General features: G+C 43.4%; 1 protein-coding gene across 4 annotated transcripts in view; it reads right to left on the bottom strand.

Annotated features, from left to right (window-relative positions):
• Window positions 1-26,375, bottom strand: part of AUP1 (AUP1 lipid droplet regulating VLDL assembly factor) — a 111,675-nt gene that overhangs the window by 7,119 nt on the left and 78,181 nt on the right. For all 4 annotated transcript variants that reach the window (XM_029595864.1, XM_029595856.1, XM_029595873.1 and 1 more), the window contains 3 exons: window positions 20,330-20,473; window positions 16,631-16,782; window positions 13,533-13,621 (listed from right to left, as the gene is read on the bottom strand). In XM_029595864.1, the coding sequence (XP_029451724.1) occupies window positions 13,533-13,621; window positions 16,631-16,782; window positions 20,330-20,473 (385 nt within the window). The remainder of the gene's footprint in view (window positions 1-13,532; window positions 13,622-16,630; window positions 16,783-20,329; window positions 20,474-26,375) is intronic.

Genomic DNA, 26,375 nt, shown 5'->3' with positions numbered 1-26,375 from the left:
AGAGCTGTTAACCCTAAGCAAAGAGTTCTGAATTGAATAAGAGTTGGTTCAGAATACAAAAACGCAGAAATCCGATGGTCCTCCCTTATTGGTATGTACAACTATGGCTCTGACAGATCCTGTACTGCAACAAGAACCAACCAGAGAGTCTCCATCCTGAAATGGGAGACATGAAGGTTGTTTGTCTCCTTCAGATAAAGAATAGGTCTATAAGAGCTGCCTAGGAATAGTGTCCTAAACCTTGAGCTTCTAGAGCAGTGGTTCCCAACCCTGTCTTGGGGACCCCCCAGCCAGTCAGGTTTTCAGGATATCCACAATAAATATGCATGAAAGAATCTGCATGCACTGCCTCCATAACATGCACATTTTCTCTCATACATATTCATTGTGGATATCCTGAAAACTCGACTGGCTGGGGGGGGGGGGGGGTGTCCCCATGACAGGGTTGGGAACCACTGTTCTAGAGGAACGGGAACTAATGCCTTTAACAGCTGTAACCTCTTGAGAGAGGTCTACATTGCCAGTTTTTTGTTTTTTTTTTAATCAGCTGAGGTGCAAGGAGAAAACAAAGGTGTTGGAGGTTATTCAGGATGGCTATGCTCTAGAGTTAGCTGCTCAGGTCCCCAAGACCCACTCATCCGAAGTTATGTGGGTTCACTCCTGGTAGAAGCGCTGCAGATGGTCGCCTACAGGCAACACCAGAGTCAAACTATCTGACTTCATTGGGAAGCTCTACTGACCACTGAGGAGGCTCTGGAGTTCTGTCTCAACTTTGAGTCACGAAAGGACTGGTTCCTGCCCCTAAATCAAAAAAAGGACTGAGCAGCAGATTGCTTATCTGGTCTATACCTCCTAATATCACGATACTGAGCCCACCCTCTGCTTAGCTGATAAGAGGCACGTCCCTTATTTTCCTGGGGCTTGACAGGCTTGGGATGTCCAAACTCCTTCACCATTTGAGTTATGTCCTTGCCAAAGAGTAGTTTTTCCTTGAAAGGATGTTTACTCAGATAGGTCTTCGACCAAGAATCCACTGCCCAATCCCTTGGCCATAAGAGTCTCTTAGCAAAAACAGAAAAAGCAACTGAGCGTGAAAATCCTGATAAGATCATAGAAGGCATCTGCAATGAAGGCTGCAGCCAATGTCATACCCTTGGGAAGTTGTTGGATCCAGAGCAGAAGACATCTAGCTACCATAGCACCATAAATTGCTAACTGTACTGACAATGCAGAAGTAAATGTCTAAGAGGAATCACAATCCTCCTATCCTGAGAATCCTTAAGAGAAATGCCACTTTCTCTCCTGGTAACCACAAAGCAGTGTATCCACCTTGGGCATCAACAAGGGCTGCAATGGTTCCTGCAAAAGCTTATCGAAAACTATAATTCCCTTGAGCCCAGAATCTGGAGATTCCCATTCCATCACCATTTCATCCACCTCTGAGTGAAGGGAAAGAAGTCTTAGATTTACATAGATCCTTAAAAGGATCCCATTCAGGAGCCTCTTCTGAGGTTTTTAGGGCAGCAACTACCTGATCAATAAGGGACACAATCTCATCTCTATGGAAAAGCCAGATAAATGAATCATCTCTCACTAAGGGCATTTCTCCCTTCAAGGAGTCCAAGCTGCTAGGTTCTCCAAAATGGACTCTAAAGGGGAGAGGTATCTCTCAAATCACAAAACCCCAGGCTCGTAAGGAAGTAACAAGAGAGCCAGAGACAGGAATAGGTCCCCTGCCAGATGACCCTGAGAATGCACATCTCCAGCAGTCCTCTAAATAACACAAAAGGCCTAATGAAGAACTCTGGGGCTATAGGGACTGAAGGAAGAGGAGCTTTAGAGATCCCATCCCTGACTGGAGTTGGGCATGGGAACTCCAAAAAATGGCGAGGTGCTCTGCAAGAGCCATATGTTCTTAAGTGTCTGCAGCTAAAATGGCAGTTGTTCCCATCACACACACCAACTCTGGCACCCTTCAGTCCTAATAAGAAGAAAGCACAATCGCTTCCCTGTAACAGATGCTCTCCAAGGACAGCAGGATGTTAGTCCTCGCATGTGGGTGACATCATCAGATGGAGCACGGCACAGAAAACTGAGCATGCCCAGCCTGCCGCTATCTGCGCGTCCACACAAGGACCCCCCCTTCAATCTCGTTACATAGCAGAAATTCGAGCGAGAAAAATTACACAAACTGAAGGTGAACCCAACATCGTGTGGAGGTGGGCAGGATTCCTGAGGACTAACATCCTGCTGTCCTAGGAGAACACCTGTTACAGGTAAGCAACTGCGCTTTCTCCTAGGACAAGCAGGATGGTAGTCCTCACGTATGGGTAATTACAGAGCTCCAGACTGCCCCCTGTGCTCAGAGGGACCCACAATAGACGAACAAGTTGCCAATGGGCACAACACAACTGCGGCGCTTTGGGAAACAAGGATAGTCTGGCCCCACAGAGAGGACAATGAGAACAGTTGGGTTCAGAACTGGAATAGACTGCGGAGCACAGACTAGCCAAAAGCGCTGTCCTGGCTACTATCCCTGTCAAGGCAGTAGTGAGCTGCGAATGTGTGGAGAGAACCCCAGGTTGCGGCCTTGTAGATTTCGGCGGTAAGGACAGCACGCAGATGGGCCACTGACGCCGCCATAGCCCGCACAGAGTGAACCTTCACCCTGCCAGCCAGCTGGAGGCCTGCCTGCTTGTAGCAGAAGGCAATGCAATCTGCTAGCCAGTTGGACAAGGTTTGCTTACCCACTGCTGCTCCCAGCCTATTAGTGTCATAAGACTCAGAGTTGGGTAGGGTAGACTGTCTATAACTTGCTGTATGGTCCAAGTAGAAAGCAAGCACCCGCTTGCATTCCAGGCTGTGAAGAGCCCGTTCCCCTGGGTGAGAATGAGGCCATAGGAAGGATGATTGACTGGTTGATGTGGAAAGGGAAACTTTGATAAAACGAGGAAAATAGGAAAAAAAACATTTGCAGCTGCACTTTTCAGTTAAGTGTTCAACAGGCATGGACACTGTTTAAAAATACAATCCTAGAGGTGCAGTCCAGATGTATTCCACGCATTAAGAAAGATGAAAGGAAGGCAAAACAATTACATTCATGGTTAAAAGGTGAGGTGAAAAAGGCTATTTTAGCCAAACAAACATCCTTCAAAAATTGAAGAAGGATCCATCTGAAGAAAATAACTTGACAATGCTTGTTTTATCCTAAGTGTAAAACATTGATAAGACAGGCGAAGACAGAATTTGAATTGAAGTTGGCCATAGAGGCAAAAACTCAAAAACTGGTTAATAATCATGTGGATAAAGGTGAACTGGTAGATGTAGTGTATTTGGATTTTCAGAAGGCGTTTGACAAAGTCCCTCATGAGAGGCTTCTAAGAAAACTAAAAGGTCATGGGATAGGAGGCGATTTCCTTTTGTGGATTACAAACTGGCTAAAAAATGAGGAGATAGAGATGTCACTTTATTCTGTATTTGGTGAGGGTCTGTCTGTGTTCTGCGTGTGACCCAGCTAAGGGTGTTCTGCGAGATTGTAGTTTCTTGGTAGGGATCTATAGCAGCTTGGCTTGTTCTGTTTTCCTAATAGGAGGTGTATTGGTTTTTAGGGCCTGGTGTAATTTTTGCAGTGCTGCCTTTTTATAGGTAGGTTGTTACTATTTGAGTTCCATAATGCAGGTGTAACTTTGTGCACATTAATTTGTGTACATTATTTCAGATCCTGGAAGTCTGATAGGTGCTATATTTTTGTTTTGCACAGAATGCAGAGTGGCTTTTTTGGGTTTCCATTCGTTTCTGTTTCAATATTTGTAATCTTTCTGTACTTTGTGAAGGTTGATTCTGTGCGTGTGACCGAGGTGAATTATTTTACTAGCATGTAGGCATTTGTATCAATTTTATTTGTTGTGTTCTCAATAGAACATGCATTGCTGGTAAATTACTGTTTTTTCATAAGGAGGGCTATTGCACCTGGTAGGAGAGAGTGTTTATGCTGCTATTATTGAGATGTCACCAGAAATATCTTTTTGTATGGTAAATTGAATGGGGAATGTCCTAGTTCTGCTCTGCACCCATTGTTGGGGGTCAAGGGGGTTCCTGTGGAATGCAGAGTGTTTGTTTACATTTAGCCTGGTGATGGTCACATGTTCAGTGTGTCACACATGTGAGAACCATCTGTGAGGTGTGTCCCGACAGAAAAAAGGTTGAGAACCACTGTTGTAGAGGATTCCTATACTATTGCAGAACGGCATTTCTTTTACTTTGCTTTCTTACCAAGCAAGGTAGCGATTTTGAAGAACTGGGTGAGTGACGTTCCGCCTACTTTTTCTTTACGGGAACAGCTTATGATCATTGTAAAAATACATTATTTCTTGTTTCTAAGGAAAGGAAGACGCAAGGGTGAAAGGATCCTTCAGCTATAGTCTAAATTTTGCAGAACTTTACCAGTCAAAACACAATCTTCAATTGTGGTATTTCAAGCACTGCATAGTTGAATGTGGAAGAATGTGTGGATAGTATGAATGGTGGTGTGAGCGAGTACTGACTTTTTTTTTTTTTTTTTTTTTTTAAATAAATGGCTTAATGGTGATCTAGTGTTGGGATGGGGGGTGGCCACTTTGGGATTTTTTGTATAAACATCAAGAGTCAGGATTTTTGTATTTCAATTTTTATTTGTTGACAGATATTTATATTATATTTTTCTCTTTTGTTTCCTTCTCTATTGGAAGGATTTGTATCTGTTGTCTCTTGATTAAAGATATATTTCAAAAAAGAAAAGGGGGTGGAAAGGCAGAAAGACTATAAAGAAAGTTTCAATGTGGACCCATCATTGAAAAGTACAAACAATTTGACACCACCAAGACAATGCCGCAATGAGGCAGTCCTTCCAAAGTCAGTAGCCATGGGTTAAGCAAACTGCTGTAGGTAGTCATTGTGAGGCCTAAGATTACTTATGTTAAAAGAATACTCTTTGGCTGGGCTGGAGAAAAATCTTGAAATTGTTGAATAATCAACATTACTCCACATGCATGGCCTATATGGGAGGGCAGCAAGAAGAAAGTCACTGCTGAAGAAAAAAAAAGTCATCTTCTGTGCCATGTAGCATTTGCAAAGAAACACTAAGGGGACACTGCACGCATGTGAGAGTTTTGTAGTCTGATGAGACGAGACCAAAGTGGACTTTTTTTTTTTTTTTTTGAGAACATCTTTATTAAAATGATGTAAAACACAAGACAGATTAACATTTATAAGCTCAAAGATCAGAATATCAATTTTCCCCCTGTGAGACAACTCCAACCCTGCTGCAAGTCACCCCCCCTCCCCCCCCCCTTACCCAGATGAACTGCGAACAATTAGTCTATAATGTCTGAACTCTTGAGATGGCATTTGCATCTGAATTCCATGACACGTGCCCCTGATCACAAATTTTTCTTTATTTCTCAGTCAAGGGGGTTCACACCAGCTGGACCCTTCCCCCAAGTCTGTATTTTGTATTTTCATTCCGAAGACAAAGAGGTAACAGTCTCTGGGCAACTGCATGAGGTAGGGTGACCATATTTCTCGAAACAGCTGACACTGTTAGTCAGTTACTAAAGAAGCAGTACGAAATTCCAACTGGAGCATCTCATACATTTTAAACATACCATAATGACAAAAGCGGCGCTTCATTATCCAGCCAGTGTAATAAGATATGTTATGTTACTAGTGCAGCTTTAAACAGAAAAATTTTTGTGCGGATATTTCAAAATATACAATTGACATCAAGACCCAAGGGATAAAAGGAACTAATCATAGGTACAGGAGAAGTCATCATGACCTTCAAAAACTCAGTTATTAAATGCCAAAAGTGGGCAATCTCAGACATTCCCACAAGCAATGCAAAAGAATGGCATGAGCCTGAGAGCACTTCCTGCAAGCTGCAGATTCTGCTCAGCCTGCCTTATACACTTGAATTGGAGTTTCATATTATACAGAGAATAATTGTAACTGGAGTTTCATGATGAACAACATTTTCAGAAAATTTAGATATTAAGCTTTTTCGTATGTCTTTAGGAAGGATATCACAGCTCAAGTCACTCCCAGCTAATTCTACCAGTTGTGTATACTGTGAATGTATCTATACAATATAGAAAGAGATAGATATTTCCTTTTATATAACTGAATCAAAATATTAAAAACTTTTTAGAAGTCAAGGGAGAAGATGACCTCTTCAAAGAAATCAATGCTGGATCTGTAGATAAAATGATCCACATTGTTTAAAGCCATCTTCTGTTTACAGTCTACAAATTACTATTTGTCTCTTCTGTATTAAGAAAATGAGAGATATTGTGAACTATATGTGCAGGGCTACCAGACTATCTGCTATGCAGATTCCCAAGGGTAAAATTAATATTGCCCATTATTGGAAGGAAGCCTGATACATAAGGAGATAGACAACTTCCCTCTTACAAATTTCCATGCTTTTTGCTTTGACATGACAGAGTGAAGTCGAGGAGCCAAAGTCTACCCCTTCTGATATCTGAGGCAATGACATACGTAGATTAAGAGGGGACAACATCTGTATCTCATTCTATATCAGAATATAAATTAGTATGTAATAACCAGTTTCCTAGAGACCTCAAACATGCCATATTATAAAATTTAAAAAATTCAACCCACCCTCTTCCTTGGAAGAAATCAATTTGACTAAAGACATTCTAGGTTTTTTTTCTCTCGCCACACAAAAACTCGAACAAATTCTATTTAAAAGCTCAACACGAACTGAAAGAAGCACCACAGGAAGCATCTGTAAGAAAGTTATTTAGGTAGTAGTACCATTTTGATTAGAACTACATGACCATGAAGAGAGTGTTGCACCGGAGGTGGACCCTTGGGCCGAGGTGGGGTTGACGCAACCCGTAGTAGGGACCTACGGGACCCCACCATAGGCAGGTGAAGTAGGCTGATGGATGGAGGCCAGCTGGCACTTCACCAATACCAGCCCTCGTTCCCCATGGGTTGAGCCTTTGGGTGTCGATGGAGTGATCGAGGTCAGCCCAGAGACAGCAGTGAAGAGATGATACAGTCTAGTACTGGACGAGGTAGTGTCCCGGAGACCCGGACGCCAAAGGAATAAAGTCAGACAGGGGATGCCTGTGCAAGAGCAGGCCGAAGCCTGAATAGGCCAAGTCCAGGATGTAGTCTGAAGAGGCACCGTAGAGCAAGCTTGAGTCAGGGCTGATGGCAATCTGGGAGTAGTGGCAAGCAAGGCTGAAGTCTGATCACGGAGCTAGTCAAAAGTAGTCAGGCGAAGCAGAGGTCCGGGCATGGAGAGCAGCAACGGTGTGGTCAGGCAAAGCTGAGTCAAAGTCCATGTAGGCAATCCGAGGAAGGTATGAAGAACAGGAACGCAGGAACAAAGAAATCAGGAACAAGGGTCAACGATGAACAGGAAAACAGGAACGAGACTCATCTCTCAGGAGGCAACAAGTACTCTACCAGTGAGGAGACCTGTTGCAAAGGCAAAGCAAGGGAGCGGAGCCTGGGTTTAAATACCAGTGCTCCGCTGATGTCATCATCCAGGGCTGCGGCTTGGTTCCTGCTGCGGGCCCTACTTAAGGCTCAGTGATGTGTGCACCTAGGGAAGGGTGTGGTGCTGAATAGCAGCGTCTCTCCGCGGGCCACGCAGAAAGGCCCTGCGTGGAGCAGTAGAAGTGGTAGCTAGACTGGAGACACCAGGGTCTGTAGTGGAGCCGGAAGCACCAGGGGTGGCCCGGGATGGAGCCGGCAACCTACCACCAGAGACTAGGGACCAGGCGCTAGAGTTACTGAAGAGAGGTGAGGGGGCTGTGCTGCGGGTCTGCTGTGGACGGCATGCGTAACAGAGAGAAAGGAAGATTTGACCACCCTGACAATTTACTCTGGAAATTGTCTAAAATAGGCTTAATATTTATGAGATACCATTGAGAAGGATGTCAATAATTGTATACCCAAATATTTGAGGGAATGGTCTTCCACTTAAGAGGAAAATTTGGCCAATTGTCATGTAGGGTACCTAAAATACTCAAAGCCTCTGATTTGTCCAAATTGAACTTTAGCCCAGAAAAGGACCCATAGAATTCAAAAGCTTGTAACATCACAGGCAGAGAAGTTCGTGAGTTAGAGGACCATCAATATATCATCTGCAAATAGTACTTTTAAACAAGCAGAGCCCCTTCCCTGTAATGTTTGGTATAGCAATTACTTAATCATCCTAAGGTTCCAACATTAAAACAAGTAGTAAAGGGGATAAGGGACACACCCCCATCTCATTCCCCTCAAGTAAAAAAAAAAAAAAAAATTCAGATAAAGGACCCATTAACCAAGATTTGTGCAGTGGCATTAGAATATAAAGAACTTATACATTCAAATATATACCCGGATAAGCCCATGGAATGGAATGTGTGTTTCAAAAAGGACCAGGAGACCCTACTGAACGCTTTATCAGCATCAAATCCCATTAAAAGAGGGGCTGGAATGAATCCCTTATGGCATTGTTCCAAAGCCAGTAATATTTCACGTATATTAATTGTTGATTTTCTGCCATGAACAAACCCAGCTTGTCCCTTATTAACCAAAGGCCGCAAGATAGACTAAAATATATTAGCCAACACTGAAGCATACATTTTAAAATCAATGTTCAGGCGTGATATCGGTTTATATGAACTAGCCAAAGTTGGGTCTCTGTCAGGTTTAGGTAAAACCCACAATTACTGCATTTTGGATAGAATCAGGCATAGAAACCCTATTAGCCATATTCTCAAAGCAAGTCTGCATGTCCTCCACAAATAAATCTTTCAGAGATTTATAGTACGTAGAATCTAATATATCGGGATCTGGAGCTTTAAACCATTTTATCTTTCATAACTTGCAATATTTCCATAATGGTAAATGGGACATTTAACCTATGGGCTTTCAGCTCAGTAATGTGGGGAAGGTGAACTTGCTTCATGAATTCCTCCCTACCAGTAGAGTTTTCCTGAGCAGCTGCATATAATGTGGCATAAAAATCTCTGAACACAGAGCAGATTTCTTTAGGGGAAGAAAGTATATGATCTCTATGGTTTTTAATCCCTGCAATATACCGGGTTACTTGTTGAAGAATATTTGACAACATCCTATTGGCTTTATTGCCATAAAAGTAAAATTTGTGTCTAAGATTCGAATAGAATAGTAAGTAGTCTTCTGCATCCTATATTTAAGGTCTAGCTTTCTGGAAGCAGGAGGTATAAGATTCTGAGTATCCCAGGTCTTGTCCATAAGATTCCAAAACCTGGTGAGAAGGAAGGGCAGTTTTCGGCTGGCACTTCTAAAATTTGCAAGATTACCAAAACTTCCGATCTGGGATCCGGGAGCTTTCGGGTTTCTATATTTACGGCTGAGCCCAATTTCTCCAAAAACTTAGAATAAGTAAGATCTTCTGGCAGTGAAGATGGTTGGAGTTGATCCTTTGAAGGGTCCGATGGAATTCCCATAGAACTGCCTGGAGATTAAAGGGGAGAGAGTTCTGGAGATGTTCCATGAGGAGAAGGTAGAGGTGAAGCTGAATCTCATAGGGATGGTTCTTTGAGAGGAGAAGAAAGAGAAACATGTGGTGATGAAACCTTATGTGGTTCCGAAAGTGGAGGAGGATGATGTGAAGGCAACCCCTGGAAGAAATTTTGTAGAAGAGTAGAAATCTGACACTGTCTCTTGGGCAGATGGTTCTTGAGGTGGGACGTTAGTCACATTGCCCTTGCATGGACATTTGCCTGTAGTAATGATGAAATCCTGATTTAAGACTGTATGTGGAGAGGCTGATCTCTTCCGGGAGTGGCAAGGCAGGCACTGGATGTCTGGTGATGAGTCCCAATTACCTGCTGGTTCCTCTATGGCTATTTCAGAGAAAACAGATGAGGGGGAATGCAGAGTCCTTTGTGGAGATGTGGAGTGTGTAGCAATGTATCTCTTTGTAGAGGTTGCTCCAGAAGGCAGTACAAGATGTTTAGTCTTGGCAGAAGACTTACGAGGTGTCTCATTTGGTTCTTCCCTCGGAATATGTGGTGCTGTGTATAGTTGGGAAGATTTCCAGCTCTTATGCGTCAAGTGGTCTTTGGCTGCAGAGTGCGTCATAGGCACAGACGCATTCACGGATGCCGATCGGGTACGGCAAGATGGTAATGATTGACGCAGGGTCTGATATTGAATGTGTCAAAGGCATCTGGTTCGGAGCGGTGCTTGACGCATGAGGCACAGACGCAGACACAGTTTTCGGAGCACGGCCCTCTGAAGCCAAATGGGCGCGTCGTGGAGCCTCGGACCGCGGCAATCGCTTGTCAGTAGGAGAGGGGGCATAAGTGCCTCAACCTCTCCATTTTTTTCAGCCCATTGGGACATCCTCCCACAATCTTTGCATGTGGCATGGTCATGGTCGGGACGAGACAAATAATTATGTCCGGTCACCAACATTATCTTGCCACCTGAGCAATATTTGAATCCCGGGCTCTTCGGCATGATGTTTTACCAAGTTGTCATTCTTTTTTTTTGTCAGGAAACAGAGTGCTTTACCCATCTGTGAGGTTTCGCGGAAAAACAAGAACTGAGGAGATGGCTCGAAGAGCGCCGGCACATGCGCACTACAAAAGCTTAGAGCTGAGACAGTAAGCTCCGCCTCGTGACATCACAGATGATGTCACCCATGCTGCATGGCTAAATGCCCTGCTTATCGACAGAAAAGGACTTTCTCTCTCTTAATGGGATTGCCTAAGCCAGCAACATTCCAGGTAACTAACTAAGTCAGACATTTTTATTATAATAAAGAATTAAGAGTCCAAAATTGGTATAACAACCAGAGGAGCTCTTCCCAGAGCTCAAGCAGAAATACGCATTGGAAATTGCAATAGAAATTAAATTTTCCCAAAACAGAGAGAAATCCAAAAAGGGCACCAGAGCAGGTAAAATAAGAGACAAATATTACCTATGTATTTCTCCAGAACATAGAATTTCCCCGCAGTCCTGCATTCTCCACTATTTCCCCCCATTACCACCCCTAGGTTCCCCATAAGTAATGTAACATTGAACTGTGACACCACGATATTAAAGTGCCACATAAAGCAGCACAAAGACGTATAGGGTGCCACCCCTACCCACGTATGGTATATAGATACTGAAATGAGGCATAGTATAACAGGTAAAATTACCATATGATGAAAATTAGTAAAATGTATGGAATTAAATATTTGGGCTATTAGTTTTTCAGTGACTACTGCACACTTTCTAACTGTTTCTCCTTGTGTGATTAAAGAGATGAGACGTGCAGGCCTTCCAAAAGTGAAAATTGTAGGAAAATTGACATTTTTACCTACTACTGAAAAAAAAAGAAAAAGCATCATTTGAAGCAATTAAAAAGCAAATCGCCTGCAGCCATGGTAAACCACATTGTCTATGCACCGCAGAATTAGAACTTGAACAGCCCATCTGCTAATCATTCATTTTCATCCATGGTGGAGTTGAGCCCATGGTTTGCAATGCACATTTAGCTTCCTCCGCTAATTCAGAGAGAAATATTTCCCTGAAGCCACACGCAAAGTTTTGCAGGGTTTTGCAGCAGAAATCTGATCTTGCGTTTGTAGAGATCATTGCGGATAGGAGCAAATTCTTTTGAGGGCTACAGCATTGGAAAAGTCTTAGAAAATTAAAACTTCGTGATTCTCATACAATAGTGATTCTTGTTTGTGGGCACTGTTAGAATTAGTTGTTTATGCACAAAGCTTAGGAATCTCACCAAGACCACCCTCAGACACGTGGTGATAGAAATTGAGTGTGCTAAATCCTCTCTCTTACCAATTAGAGCAATTGCAAAACTGAGGGATCCAGTTCTGCAGAGTCTCCCCAAGTGATTCATCACTTGAGTCCAGCAGCCCAACAAACCTCAAATTCTTTCGGCAAGATCTATTCAAGAACATCAATTTTGTGTTCTTGTGCATAAACCTGTTTTTCCCGCTTGGACAATTTACTGACTAGCTCCAGCTATGTGTCCTCCATGTGCAAAATTTAAGTCGCTACATTTTCCATCCATTTGCCTATATCCAAAAGTATAATCTTTCAAATCAATATTTTGGTTGATTTTATCCAGTTTGTGGTCTAAGGCTTTCACCACCGCTTAGGTTAACAGAAGCGTCATCTAAAGCCAGTGGGCCCGTTGTTTCCTGGCTGTCAGCCAATTTGTCATCGGTCTGTTTCAGTTTTTCCTCTCTCTTTTGGTAAATTTGGTAAGCAAACTGATGCAAAAACCATTTAGGGTCCCAGACCATCAGAAAATAGGCAGAATCAAAGGCTATCAGAGAGGATTATTTAAGATATAAAAGGGGTGGTGCACCACATCACATGATCCCCCAAGTGGAATTTTTTGGTCTCAATGTAAGCAATATCACCCTAACGCCATCCCTACAGTAAAGCAAGATGCTGGCATTATGTTGTGGGGATGCATTGCAGCAGCAGGAACAGCAAGGCTTATATAGATTGAGGGAAAGATGAATGGTGCAAAATACAGGTAGCAGACACTGGAGGAAAACCTATTTCAGTCTACCATAAACCAGGGACTGAGTAGAAGATTCATCTTTTAGCAGGACAGTGTTCCTAAGCACAAAATCAAAGCAATGAGAGTGGTTCCATAAGAACATGAAATGAATGTTACATGGCCCAGTCAAAGCCCACACCTGAATCCAATAGAAAATCTGTGGAGAGACTGAGGACTGAAGTCTAGATGATTCCCTGCCAACCTGAAAGAACTTGAGTTCTTCTGCCTAGAAAAAAAAAAGGCAGAAACTGCACCACACTGTGCTACAGCTGTCATTGCTACAAACCATTCTAGATTTTTTTTTTTTTTAAAGATAAAAAAAAAAAAGACATTTGTAAGTTTAGTTTTGATAAGAGAAAAATGTTGTTTGGTGAGAATATTATATAATTTTGTGTCTTGTTCATATTTTTATTTTATATAATGTCTAGGTAAAACTGTTTTTAAAACAGACTGCACCAAACACAAAATAAAAAAGGGGCTTCCACCAAGTATTGAGTCAAGGAATATGAAGACATGCCATCTAGACTTTCTTTTCTATTCTTAATTACTTTTGAAATAATTCTAAAATTCTCTCACTATGAAAGTGTTAATGTATGCTGTGTAGATCAAAGAAACAAACTCTTACTTTAATGCATTCTGATGAGAGTTCAGACATCAGAATGTGAAAAATGTACAAGGATTTGAAGATTTTTGCAAGGCACTGAATGATCTTATAGGTCACATACTTAAACATACTGGAGACAAGTGGCTCAAAAGGGGCTTTATGAGCTAGAACAAGAATCACACTGATGACTAATGGAAGTTTCAAATGCTCTCTCTGTTATTTATTTACTTACTATATTTGATTTCCTGCCACTCCGATTTCCATCGAGGCAAGTTACAAAAACACATGCCAAAAATTATAAACAGAATAAATTCTACATAAAGACAGCTTTATCACTTCCTTAAGTTTTCATACCTTGTTGCATATTCATATAGAGCATCCTTCCTTTGCTGAAGTGACAGATGTCTGTCTGCTGGAGACCGGGCAAAGCTTTTAGCAATGGGCTGTGGAGGAAAGAAGGACATGCAATTAATCTCAAGTTTGCAACAGCATGACATGAGTGCAGCCTAAAATATACTAAAGCTTTTAAAAATCTAAACCAGAAATGGCATGTTTATTATGAATTTTAGAGAGTTGAATAATTCCAGTTTTCAGCGATTCCTAAAAACTGAAGTCCTCCACTATTCCACTGAACAGGTACAACATAAGCAGCAGTGCAAACATAACTACAAGACAAATGTCCCTTAAGGTTAATTTTTCCAGGCATATTTGATTCTTGGCCCCTCTAAGAGCAATCAACAAAATAGTGATAATAAGATTCGGTCTATAGTGGTTTCAAATTCCTCCATTTAAGACTATATTTCACTTTAACCCTTTGGCTCAGAGTTTTCTTACTTTTATCCATTTATGCAAAACACTTTATAAACAGGGCTGGAAAAAAAAATTTGAAAACAAGGGCCAGTTACAATTTTTTTTTTTTTTTTAAACCAAGTCAGGGAAAGCAGAGTTGCTTACCTGTAACAGGTATTCTCCCAGGACAGCAGGATGTTAGTCCTCACATATGGGTGACATTATCAGGATGGGGGCCCCAATCACAGAAAACTTTTGTCAAAGTTTCTAGAACTTTGACTGGCACACTGAGTATGCCCAGCATGCCATCAACCCTGCATCCAGCAGGTGTCCCCCTTCAGTCTCGTTTGTAGCAAAAGTACGAGCGAAAAATAAAATAATAAAACGTAAGTGAACCCAACTCCACGGGATGGTGGGCGGGTTTTGTGAGGACTGGGAGAACACCTGTTACAGGTAAGCAACTCTGCTTTCTCCCAGGACAAGCAGGATGGTAGTCCTCATATGGGTGAATAGCAAGCTACAGGATGCCTGAATAGAATGAACCAAACACACCCAACGACGTGCAACAGGCACAACAACTGGAATGGTTTTGGGTAGGAGGGCAGCCTGAATTTCTCAGTGGGTTGCAGGAAGAAGTTGGGTTATTAAACTGGACCAGATAGGTGGCATCAGTTTTTCTGTTCACTGGTGGAACTGTGCCAGGGTGCTCCCAGGTGCGTTGTAACAAATAAAGGAGCACTTCATGTACTGGAACTGCCATTACCTCCTTAGGGGCAGCCACAAATTGTAGTACCTCAAGCATCTTATGCCTGGCATCCTCCTCCATTTGTGGTTTAAAAAGGGATGGTTTCAGACATCTCCTTAATGAAGTTTGCAAAATGTAAGGTCTTTAGGAGGGGAGCGGCGGCATTCTTCTGGGGGTGAAGGCTCTGATAGGAGTTCATTCGAGTCCTGAGTGTCAGAAGAATCATCATCCCAGGGATATGATGCATCTCCAGCACCATGTGGCTCTTCAGATGGAGGTACGGGTCCAAATCCAGCTGGATCTGGTGGTGGCATCGATGTGGGCACCGAGGACAGAGATGGCATCGATGGAATCAGAGCTTTCGATGGATGTCGGAGAGCCAACAGACCCGATGGTCCTGGAACCAGCTCAGGCATTGGTAAAATGTGTTCCTCATCCAAGGACAACAGAATAGGTATCTGTGTCTGATCTTGGAGTTGCCGATGGCATGGAAGGAGCAGGCACCGATTAAGGCATCCAGGCGCTCGAGAAGCAAAGCCAGCAAGGTGGGCATCAGTTCGGGTGTTGGCATGGGAGCCAGTGCCAGTGGAGATTGGAATCCCCGAAGTGCCTGTAGTACTGCCTCTTGGACCATTTGGTCCAATTCCTCTTGGAAGGCTGGCGTTGGCAACACAGCCACCAAGGTTGGAGGCTTGGAAGGCATTGCCGGAGGGTCCACATATATCAGTGGAGTCTCTGCTCCCAGCACCGGTGCGGAACGCCTCGGTGTCCCGGGTCCAGAGGAGAATGGGGCCCTCCTCCCCGGCTGGTGTTTGTCGATGCTGATGGCTTTCTGGTGGTGGCATCAGAAGAAGGCTCACGTCAATGGCGGTGACATTTTTCTCAGATACTTGGTCCAGTCCTTCTCCAGCACAGAGGAGGAAGGTGTCCATGCCTTCGAACGTGAAGAAGCTGGTGAAGGGCTGTCACCGGTGTCTAGACGGCATTGAGACTTCGATGGCGATGGAGTCGTTTAAGAGGAAGGCTTCCAACTCTGTGTAGCCTTGGCTGGAGTAGATGGAGACATTTGCTTAAAAAAGGTACTCCATCTTCTCCAAGCAGGCCCTGCGGCCTTTTGGCATCATTTGGGCACAGCTAGTGCACCATTGGACGTCGGGAGCAGGTCCCAAGCACGACACACATACGTTGTGAGGGTCTGTAATGGACATGGTCCTCAGTCACTTGGGGCAGTTTCAGAACCTGGTCGCCATCTTTTTGGAAAAATAAGGGCAGCGCGCGGTTGGTGGCCAGACACCGAAGAAAGCACCGCCAGGAACCGACCGCCAGGGAGGAGGTAAACTGACCGGCATCAACGGAGGTCAGTGGTCGATGGGGGACCCTGGGATGGGGAGATTTTTTTTATTTAAATTTTTTTTTGTTTTTGGGGTGTACAGAAAAGCAGTTTTTTCTGCTTTTCTGTACACTTTCCCAGTGCCGGTCGAAATTAACTCCTGCCTTTGGCAGGCGTTACTTTCTGTATCGTAGGGGACTAATAGGCTCATCAACATGCATTTGCATGTTGCAGGCGCTATTAGTTTCGGGGGGGGGGGGGGGGGGGGGAGTAGGATGTGCGTTTACCCCTTACTGTATAAGGGGTAAAAATAGCGTGTCGAAAACACGTGTCCAAACGGGGGCTAACAGTGAGCTCGGCCTGAGTGCACTTTACTGCATCGGCCCGTAAATGCAGGAGGTATATGACTGAGTGGACTTATACAAACACAGCCGTGGCTATAGGCAGCCAGGAAATGGAACTGGAAGGCAGTCAAATCCCGACTTTGTACAGAAATACAAGAAGCTGTGTGCAGGAGAGGTTGAAGTTATGCACAGCTGCGTAACTTAGGAAAAAAAAAAAAACAACAACTTTGGTCATAGCATATACCTTGAGGCTGTGTGATGTGGCCCCTGAAGACCCCTTGTTACTTCTGGTTGTTAATGGCTGGGATGTTGAGGCAGATGAAGTATCTTCAGCTGTGAATGAGACCTTCCCTTCTAGAAGGTTTGTGATGGTTGTGTCCACACAGCTGGTCTTTGCTGTGAAGAGAAGTGAACTTAAGTGTATTGGCACTGAAAAAAGGCAGAAAATAGAATAAAAGATGGCAGAATGGAACACCACGGAAAGGAGAAAAGTCCCAGAAAAGATGTAAACAGACTTTTACACGTATTCTAATTATACCATGTATCTCAGAATTATTTACACTCCCACGAATAGTAGTAAAATTTAACAAAGTAATACAAATGGAACTCCTAGTTAAAGGAGGTAATTGAAGGAAGAGAGTTGAGTTAAACACTCCCCACTCCACAACTTACTAGTAAGATCATTCCAGACAGATGGTCAAAAGGTGCCCATGCTTGTTAGTTTATGAAAACAGTCAGAGCAAAGACAAAGCAGAGAACCAAGTCTTCGAAACATTTTGGAAACAGAGCAGTTTTGAAGTGGAGTCTTGAGAAACGAAGCGTAAAATTCCTGACTGGGTTGAAAAAGCCTCATTTTAGGTACAGGGTGGATTGAGTTATCCTGAAGAAAAAGCCCACACACTTGGGACCTGGTTTGTGATTATGGTTTCAGTAATCAAAACAAAAAATAAAAGCTTAAATAAGCCTCCAGAGTTTACAAATCTCCATTTCATGTTATTAAGAAAAGAAAAACAGGGGATCGTCAACCAGCTGCATAACCATTACTTTAAGATGAGAGACTACTCCCAAAGAAGATTAATGACAATAGAAAACATACCCCGCAAAAAAGAAAATCTCAATTGATAAATTCTTCCCCAAGACAGACATGTGAACAAAGGAAACTATATGAAAATGAGATCTGTTCGTGATAAGCAAACAGAATAAGCTCCATTATATGGCAAAATGAGCTGAAGAAAAAGCTGGAAATAAACACCTGGTTATACAAAAATTACTGGTTGCCAATGAAAGAAGTCTAATCTAATGCAGTAGTTCTTAAAAATCTGATCTTCAACAGGTTTGGCTTTTAGGGCATTAAATAGCAAAAAGTGCCTCATTGTTAGATCAATGTATATACAAATATATAAAATATTCAATATGGGCATCCTGAAAATCAGACCTGCTGGTGGTGTGAAAGGTGGATTGAGGAGCAGCTGGAGAACTGGTCTAATGGATAAGGAAAGGCATATCCCAGTTCTTCTATCGATGCTCCGTATAACCTTACCCAACTCTCACTGGGCAACACCACCACTTTGGAAACTGTCATGCAGCCAAAAAATTTAACACATCTGGGTCATTTATCCCACAAGAACTTTTATACTAATAGGACCCCCCCACGCTTTATGATTAAGTGTGAAAGTTAAATAAAAGTATTACATTTAGCAGCCATTTTAACTTTGTTTTAATTAATTTAGGACTGCATATTGTGAATATGTTGTTACCCACAGATTTGTAGATCAGCAGGCTACAAATGTTTTAAATAAAAAGGAACTCTAACCTTTCAAGGAACATGGATGCCTTTTCAGCTTTAAAAAAAAAAAAAAAGTTTCACGGGCCCCCACACACTTCTCTAATTTTTGCATGCTGAATATGTAGGGAGGGCAATTTCCAAAGCTATTTAAAAACTGCCCTCATACATGAAGGTTGAAAGCATGCCACCTTCAATGCAGCTGCAATAGGGAAAGGAAGCAAGTTCAATAAAGTTCCAGGCTGGCTACTGGTAATGACCTGACAAAATCAGGACCAGTACCTGCAAGTCAATTTTCAGAAGGGAAACTTCCCTCAGAGTTTCCTTTTGAAAACTGAGGCTGGCAAGAAAAAGCCAATACTTACATTGCTGCATACCTTTCATCTGCTTTGAAGCCAGTGCAAAGTGCATGTGTGAAAGTGTGTGCACAAGGATTTCAAAATTAAATCTCTGAATTTATCTTCCCTGCCCCAACCTAGCCCTGGCTCCTTTTATTTCCTACAGGGAAAAGCACGCATGCTGTTCATGGCATAGGCACTTTTACCCTCAGTGGCAGGGAGCAGCAATTTTCAAAGGGCCTTTTTACATGGGTAAACAAGAATTTAGCCTCAAAGGTTTGAAACTCATTCCATGAAAACTGACCCCCCCTTTTAGTCTTTTATGCTTTATTTTCTTTTCTGATTCTTACAAACACATACAGAAAATGTCATAAAATAATTTAGATTTTAGAAAAAGCAAAACAATAGCCTACTTTTCAAAGGGAAGAAGGCTCCATGTCTCTGTCTCCCCCCTTAAATAACTTGTCTTTAATGTCACATCCAGACCTGGCTGTTGTCTCGTGCTCCTTCCTCCTTGACTCCGGTGGTCATCTTTCGATTCCTCCCTCCCTCATTCTCTACCTCTGTCCAGCATGATACCTTGGAGTTCTCTCCTCTCTCCTGAGAGGCTGCCATCCACTCTCGCTCCTCTTAATCAGGCCAATCATGGATTCCTGTCTCCCTCTTTAACCTCTTTTCTTCCTTCATTCCTATCTCAGTCCTTCTCCCCGTCTTTCCCCTCATACTGTCAACCCCAATCCCAGGCCCTCTTTTCTTCTTTGAGCCATTCTACTCACTTTTTGGGTGCAGCTCTCTCCTCCTCTCTCGCTCTCTCTCTGTCAAGCCAATGGCAGAGCCTGTGATAGTAGTGGGAAGAGTTTCTCGCCACTGTGCAGCTTTCTTTAGTGTGCAGCAGAGGCTGCAAAGGCTCTGACAGTCAAACCTGCCCCTTTTTTCCCCCACATCTTCACAAAGTGCAGCAGTGGGGTTTCTGAATCTTGAGGGCTGCAATCAGTTCCTCTTTCCTATCTCTACTAAACATATGGCAGTGTAATTTGAGGTTTCTAATGAGAGTGCATAGCCCCTCTCTGTCCCTGTTCCTTCTGTTCTGCAGCAATCTGGGGTGTTTTCAAGGCCATAATAGGCCCCTACCCTCACTCTCCTGGCCTGTGGCAGCAGCCCACTCATTTTCTCCCTAGCTAAACTTTCTTGCATCCCTTTCTGGAGAACTCTTGTGATGGTCTCATGGAACCTCGGGTTGGAAACCTCTGATCTAGACAAATCAATTACAGATTAGTCTAGATCTGATTGTTCAAAAATACCCACCTAAAAAATAAATAGAAGCCCAGTGTGTACACATCACTAAGCATGTCACAGCTGGACAACACTTCTTTATAGGCTTTTTTTTTTTTTTTTGCATGTTTGTACCTTTAACTATATATTAATACATTTTTCCATTTTAGGTTCAATTATTCCATTTAGGTGTGATGAAAGTGCTGTCTACATGGCCTGAAGCTATTGTCAGTTATGCTTTGAAGCACCAACAGATTTCTAATGTCTCTAGAAGCGGAGACCAGGTAATATTGCGTTTCTCTTCCAGCAAATTCATTTAAGGGGGAAAAAAAAAGGGGCATTTTTTTTGCATTTTCTTGTTACTTTTCATAGTTCACCAACAGATGGAACACACCTAGCACTCACTCAGATTGATGCTGCAACCAATAATTCATGTCTGTCAGCACACTAAGTTTCAAATTTTTTTTTTTTTTAAATCATGTGCAACACACAAAAAAGTGTCCCCGCCTAAAAGCCCTCCAGATGCTAAGGATAAGCAGCAGCACCTTACCTAGATCTTTCCTGATAATACCGAGGGGTACATGTGGGAGCACTTCTTTCACTCGCTGGGCCATCCCTGAAAGCCTAAGCTCTTCCAGGCTGAAGCCTCCTGTGCCAGGCACTCGGGGCCGGGCACCCAATGACTGGCTGGGTGCTATAAGAGAGACAGACACTAGTTACACACATGAATATATATATCAGAGTAGATATTCAAGGCTGCAATTAGCCCTGCCCTCAATTACAAATCAAAGTAAACTCTGGTAACTTATCTTCAGAACAGCATGAAGGCATCACAAGCATTTGTACAGACCATAAATACAAGAAAAAACTGGAGAAGGCAGAGGAGGAAAAATGTTTACAAAACCTCCACCCCCTCAAGCTATAAAACCAGGGGGTTATCACCTGTCATACCCATGAGGTTTATGACTCAAATGCAATAAAAATCTCATTCTATTTAAAGCACCCTTTAAAGCATATCTTTAACCAATTAGAACCCTTTATAATCTCCAAAGGTAAAGAAACAGAGTACCAGAGAAGAAGTCTCAGCAACTCTTACTTTAAATAATTAAATACTATTTGTGGTGCTATTGCAATGCTTATGTGGGCTCCGAAGATAGGTTGTGTCAGGTTTCAGTTCTCCTCCTGGTGTGGAAACACCTACTTGGTAAATTCAAAAAGCAGCAGCACCACCTTTGAGATGGCACTCTCTTCTGAACTAAAGACAGATATGCAGGGAGTCTATCAATCACACACATTCCCACAATTGATAGGTAGACTGCAGGTCTCATTCTTTATTTACTAGCTAGCTTACTGTCTTCATCCATCAAGTTCTGATGGAAGCCTATCTCGCAAAAGTTCAACAAGCCATCTTATCATACAAACTCTCATATAGTGGAACACCTTGACCTGACTGCCAGGTTCTACCAGGCCTCTCAGTGAAAGGTTAGAATGTAAGATTTTACAGTTTGCCATCACTGCAGATTTGCATTATGACACAAAAGTTAAATGCATAAAGCAGAACAATCTTTAGCAGCTGGCACCACTAACCTCCCCCCCCCCCCTTTTTTTTTTTTTTTTAATAAAATGACCAAAGCTGAGAAATGCTCTTTGGGAAGCTCCTTTACCCCAGATTGAAAGAGAATACAGGGCCTTAATTGGTGACAGAAGCTTTCATCAAGTCCATTACAAAAGGGGAAAAAAATAAATTACACACGTTTCTTTCTCATCCAGCATGAAGATAGAATAACTTGTTCCATTACTACTGCTGAGGTTTTCAGGGTGAATGATTTAGTTAGGCTATTAATCTCTCATAAATCAATGTCACAGACTCTTCAAATTATAATAGATACGGGCTTAAAAGAAAATCACACCTACCAGATAACAGGAGATGTTTTAAAAGTATATGTGGTAGCAAGCTATACAGAGCACCTTGCAGCTATTTATGAACATTTGATACATATTTTACATTTAAATTTACTTTGGAAATGCCATGCTTCATGCCCCCAAATTTTCTGAACAAGCCATGCTCAGAAGTGTGTTAAACGTATAACACTAGATCTAGTTGGTTCATATTTGTTCTAACAGAGCACGGAAAGGAAAAATTGGTTCTTACCTGCTAAATTTCATTCCTGTAGTACCACGGATCATTCCAGACTCCTGGGTTTATGCATCCGTGCCAGCAGATGGAGACAGAGAAAGTTTAACTGACATTGCTTGATAAGCACTGGTGCCACCTTCAGTTCCTCAATATTGATATGTACCCAAGCACAAAAGCTCATGTGCAAAAAAAAAACTTGCAAAAGCTCTGAAGAAAATCTAAAATAGCAAAAAGAGCACAGCTGAGCGGAAGACTCTCCACCTCCATCAAGCAGGCGGACTCTGGACTGATCAGTGGTACTACAGGAATGAAAATTAGCAGGTAAGAACCAAATTTTCTTTTCCCTGTACGTACCCAGATCATTCCAGACTCCTGGGATGTAAGAAAGCCCCCTAGCCAGGGTGGGACCTGGAGAGTCCCGCTCACAAGACACTGTCACTGAAAGAATCTCTGACGTCTAGGCGATGTCTCGAAAAAGTATGCAGAGACTTCCATGTAGATGCCCGAAATCTCGTGGCAACACCAACTAAGCCTCCACCCACAAGGCCGCTTGCGATAGAGTAGAATGAACCCGTAAACTGTCCTGCAGCTGGTGGCCCTTAAGAATATAGGCTGACCCAATAGCCTCCTTGAGCCACCTCACAATGGGAGCTTTGGAAGCCTAGAGCCTTTTTCTTTGCACTGCTCCACAAAACAAATAGATGATCAGATCTCCGAAAATCATTGGTCACCTCCAGATCTCTCAATAAGGTCCTCCGAATGTCCAAATACCTGAGTTCCCTCATATGAGAAGCAGCATCCAAATTGGGAAAAGCTGGAAGTTCAACTGCTGATTAACATGAAAAGCTGACACCACCTTGTGAAGGAAAGATGGAACCATCCATAACACCCCTGGATCCGAAATCTGTAGGAACGGGTCTCTACAAGATAACGCCTGCAACTCTGATATTCTCCGTGCCGAACAAATGGCTCCCAGGAAAACAACCTTCAAGGTCAAATCCTTAAGAGTCGCCCTACGAAGAGGCTCAAAAGGTGGTTCACACAAAACTCAAAGGACCAAATTAAGATTCCAAGATGGACAGACCTTCCGTAAATTCTTAACCCCTCGAAGAAACCGTACATCAGGAAGAGAAGGCAAAATTCCTCCGTCAATTGTCCCTCACAAAGAGCCCAGAGCTGCTACCTGAACTCAGAGAGAGCGTTAAATGCCAAGCCTTTGCCCAAGCATCATCCAGCATAGCTCTCTGCTTCAACGGCAGGGAAGCAAGACTGATACTTCACTTTCAATGCATAGCCAGCATGGCTCTCTGCTTCAACGGCAGGGGGGAATGAAAAAAGGTGGATCTATTTTCAGGCAACAACCAACAAGGACTGAATTACATAGTCTTGATAAACAGATAAGCATGGGTGTAGTTTGCTTATTGCGGTGGTTAATACCCCTAACTAATTAAGCTATTTCACTTAGATGCAGTTCCAACACTGCTCTCTAATGGCGGGGGTAGAAGGTTACTAAGAGCCAAGACTGCGAAGTGCCGCAACCACCAACCTTAGGGTTTCCATGCGAAATCTCAGGACTGTCTGTGCTGCATTTACTCTTTTTAGGTCCAGAATAGGATGAAAAGTGCCCTCCTTTTTGGGAACCACTAAATAAACGGAGTACCGCCCGGTGCCCCATTCTTCCGGGGGAACCGGCACCACGGCTCCTAAACCCTGCAAATTGTCCATGGTCTCCCAAACTGCATGTCGTTTTTATTTATTTATTTATTTTTAATTTTTCTATACCGAAGTTCCTGTACTAGTACAGATCACTCCGGTTTACATGATAACCACAAAATTCGCTAGAGAGCGTTATATAACAAATAGTAGATAACATATAAAATATAAACAGAGAGCAGCATAACTAAGGAGGCATCCAAATATGAACAGAATTTTTAAACTAATATATAAAGCAGAATATATCTTAATATAGACATGATAAATAGTAAACTTAATATGTGGTAGAAAAGCACTAGATGCTCCCTAGGAAAGGAATGATAGAGTGGGCCAGCCTAGCCTCATTGGGAAGATTTTGCCCCCGGGGCCTCTGAGCTCCTCGAAAAGTCTGCACCCAGGACTGACCACGGATCACAAACTGTCTCTGCAGGGCTGTTGCCCCCATCCCTTGCATGTTGAGGCCTTCTGCCTTCTCGGAAACAAGCCTGAGATTGAAAGGACTGAAAGGATTAAAGCTTATCCTCTGGCAACTTGTGGACCTTGTTGTCCCCTGTTTTATCAACTACTCGAGGTCTTCTCCAAACATCAGCTTTTCCAGCCCTCTCCTCTCCCATTAAATTTACACTTTCTTATACATGATGTTCCAGCCCCCCCCCCCAATATATGAATCAGTTGCAGCTACCCAACTTATGCTTGGAGTTGGGAAGGGAGGAAAGGGATGTTTCCCCACTTCCATCCCTCACACTGTCTTCACTTGAGACTACAGTCCTGAGAACGCAGAGCTGCAGGCTGCTGTGTGTGTGTTCTAGCCCCTTCTCTTCTGTTTCTCCCCCTCATGCTACCTAGCATGGGGGAGAAAGAGGTGAAGCTGTAATAAAGATAGAGCGGAAAACAGTTGCTCTACTCCCTTCAGCTCCTCCCTGCCTGTTCCTGCACAAGGTGCTGGGGTAGGAATCTGAACAATGGCCCTAGCATAGGGAGGACCCTGCCAGGAGGTCTTATACAATATATACAGATTTATTGGATTTTTGGAAGGGTGGTGGGGATTTTTAAACTGATTGGGAAGAAAGAGGAAACCTTTCTTCCCAATCAGGCGATAATAAGCCTAAAGAGGCAGATCTGAGGAAGAGATGATGTAAAACATTTTTCACTTGTTAAAACTCCCTCATTCCTGCCTTTTAAAAAGGAGCAGAGGACAAGTCTGCCTGCCTTTCTCTTTCTAGTACCAGTTCATTACTTCTGCTGTAAGGGAAAGAAATGTACTAATTGATAGCCTCGAAGAGTTCTGGGACACTTTTTTCCTTAATCTTCTGTAAAGGGGTAAATTCTGGTTGCCCATTGAAGAGCAAGATGGATTAGTTTAAATCCAAACTGATTTTAAAATAAATTTTTCCATTTATTTTATTACAGATTTATACTCTGAACAATAGTACCATTAATAAGTTAATAGCTAGTGTTCACACTAGATTTGTTACACATTTTTGTCAACCTAGAGCAGTGGTTCTCATCGGGTGTGTTGGGACACACTACTGTGTCATGAAGTCCCGGGAGGTGTGTCGCAGAGACAGCAGAAGACTCATCCGTCTGGGCAAGAGTTGGTTGACTTCTTTTATTGGGCATGACAGGAAGCTGTTCTTGCTTCCTTCTGCTCTTCTTGGCCAGAGGGAAGTTGTTCCCTCCTCCTTCACCCAGATCAGAGCGCGATATCACCAACTCCTGTTCATATGGGCCCGGCAAGACACCAACTTTATCTTTCTCTGCCTGGCAGTGAGGCTGCGATGCTCTCTTCACCCCATGGAGCCTGCATGTGAAAGCAGGAGCATGAGGGAGAAATGTGCATGTTTTATAGATCCGCTGCTGCTTCCTCATCTTCCTCTCCTCATGCTTCTTGCCCTCATCTGCTGCTGATAAAGAGGAAGGGAATAGTCATCTTCTTTGTGACAGCCGATACTGCAGCGTCCACCTTCGACATAGCGAAGAGCTCTAATGTCTGCTTGGGTAAGGGATAGAGCTTAGACAAAGCTCTGTCCACCCATAAGCCCGTGTCCGGAGAATTCCATCATCCTCTGCACGGACCTATGGTAGGGAAAAGCAGAGGGAGGACCAAGAGTCCCATCCAGAACCGGGTCCACCCCATCTAGGTCCGAATCCGACTGAGGGAGCTTCAAACTGAGCTCAGAGGACCAGTGGAATCAAGGGGGCCAATTCCTCCCAATGAAACAAACGAAGAATCTCGGGATTGTCCCCGGACACTGGCATATCAGCCACATCTCCCGGAACTGGATAGGCAGCATCCAGGTCGTCTGCCATGTGATCTGGGGCCGGAACCCCCCTCCAAGGAGAGCCCTGAATCCACAGGAGTCTGAGGACCCTCTGGAACCCCTCATGTCTGATTGCGGTGGCCCCAGTAAATGCTGCACCCTGAGGGCCAAAGTACCATGCAACCGAACAGAGCCAGACCTAGCTGCCTGAACAGCTGGGGAGAAAGGAGGAGGGGCAATTCCCACCCGCTGAAGATTTGAGCTTTCCTGCTGTGACAAAAATATGCGGTGGAGCAGTAAAATAAATTCCGGGGAGAAACCGCGGGGAGCAGATCCAGTAGGCCTAGCGCCCCCTCCCCCCCGACTGAGCTAAATCCACTGGCAGCGCTTTATTCAGGTTCCCCTCCCCACTACAGGGCCCGGGTGCACTGGGGAAAGCCGCAGGGGGTGGGGGGGGGAGATTCCTCCAGCCCCCCAAAAGTGCT

Source organism: Rhinatrema bivittatum, chromosome 1, assembly GCF_901001135.1.
Source record: "Rhinatrema bivittatum chromosome 1, aRhiBiv1.1, whole genome shotgun sequence".
Classification (NCBI taxonomy): domain Eukaryota; kingdom Metazoa; phylum Chordata; class Amphibia; order Gymnophiona; family Rhinatrematidae; genus Rhinatrema; species Rhinatrema bivittatum.
The sequence above is the reverse complement of the archived record's forward strand: the minus strand, read 5'-3'. Positions and strand labels throughout refer to the sequence as shown.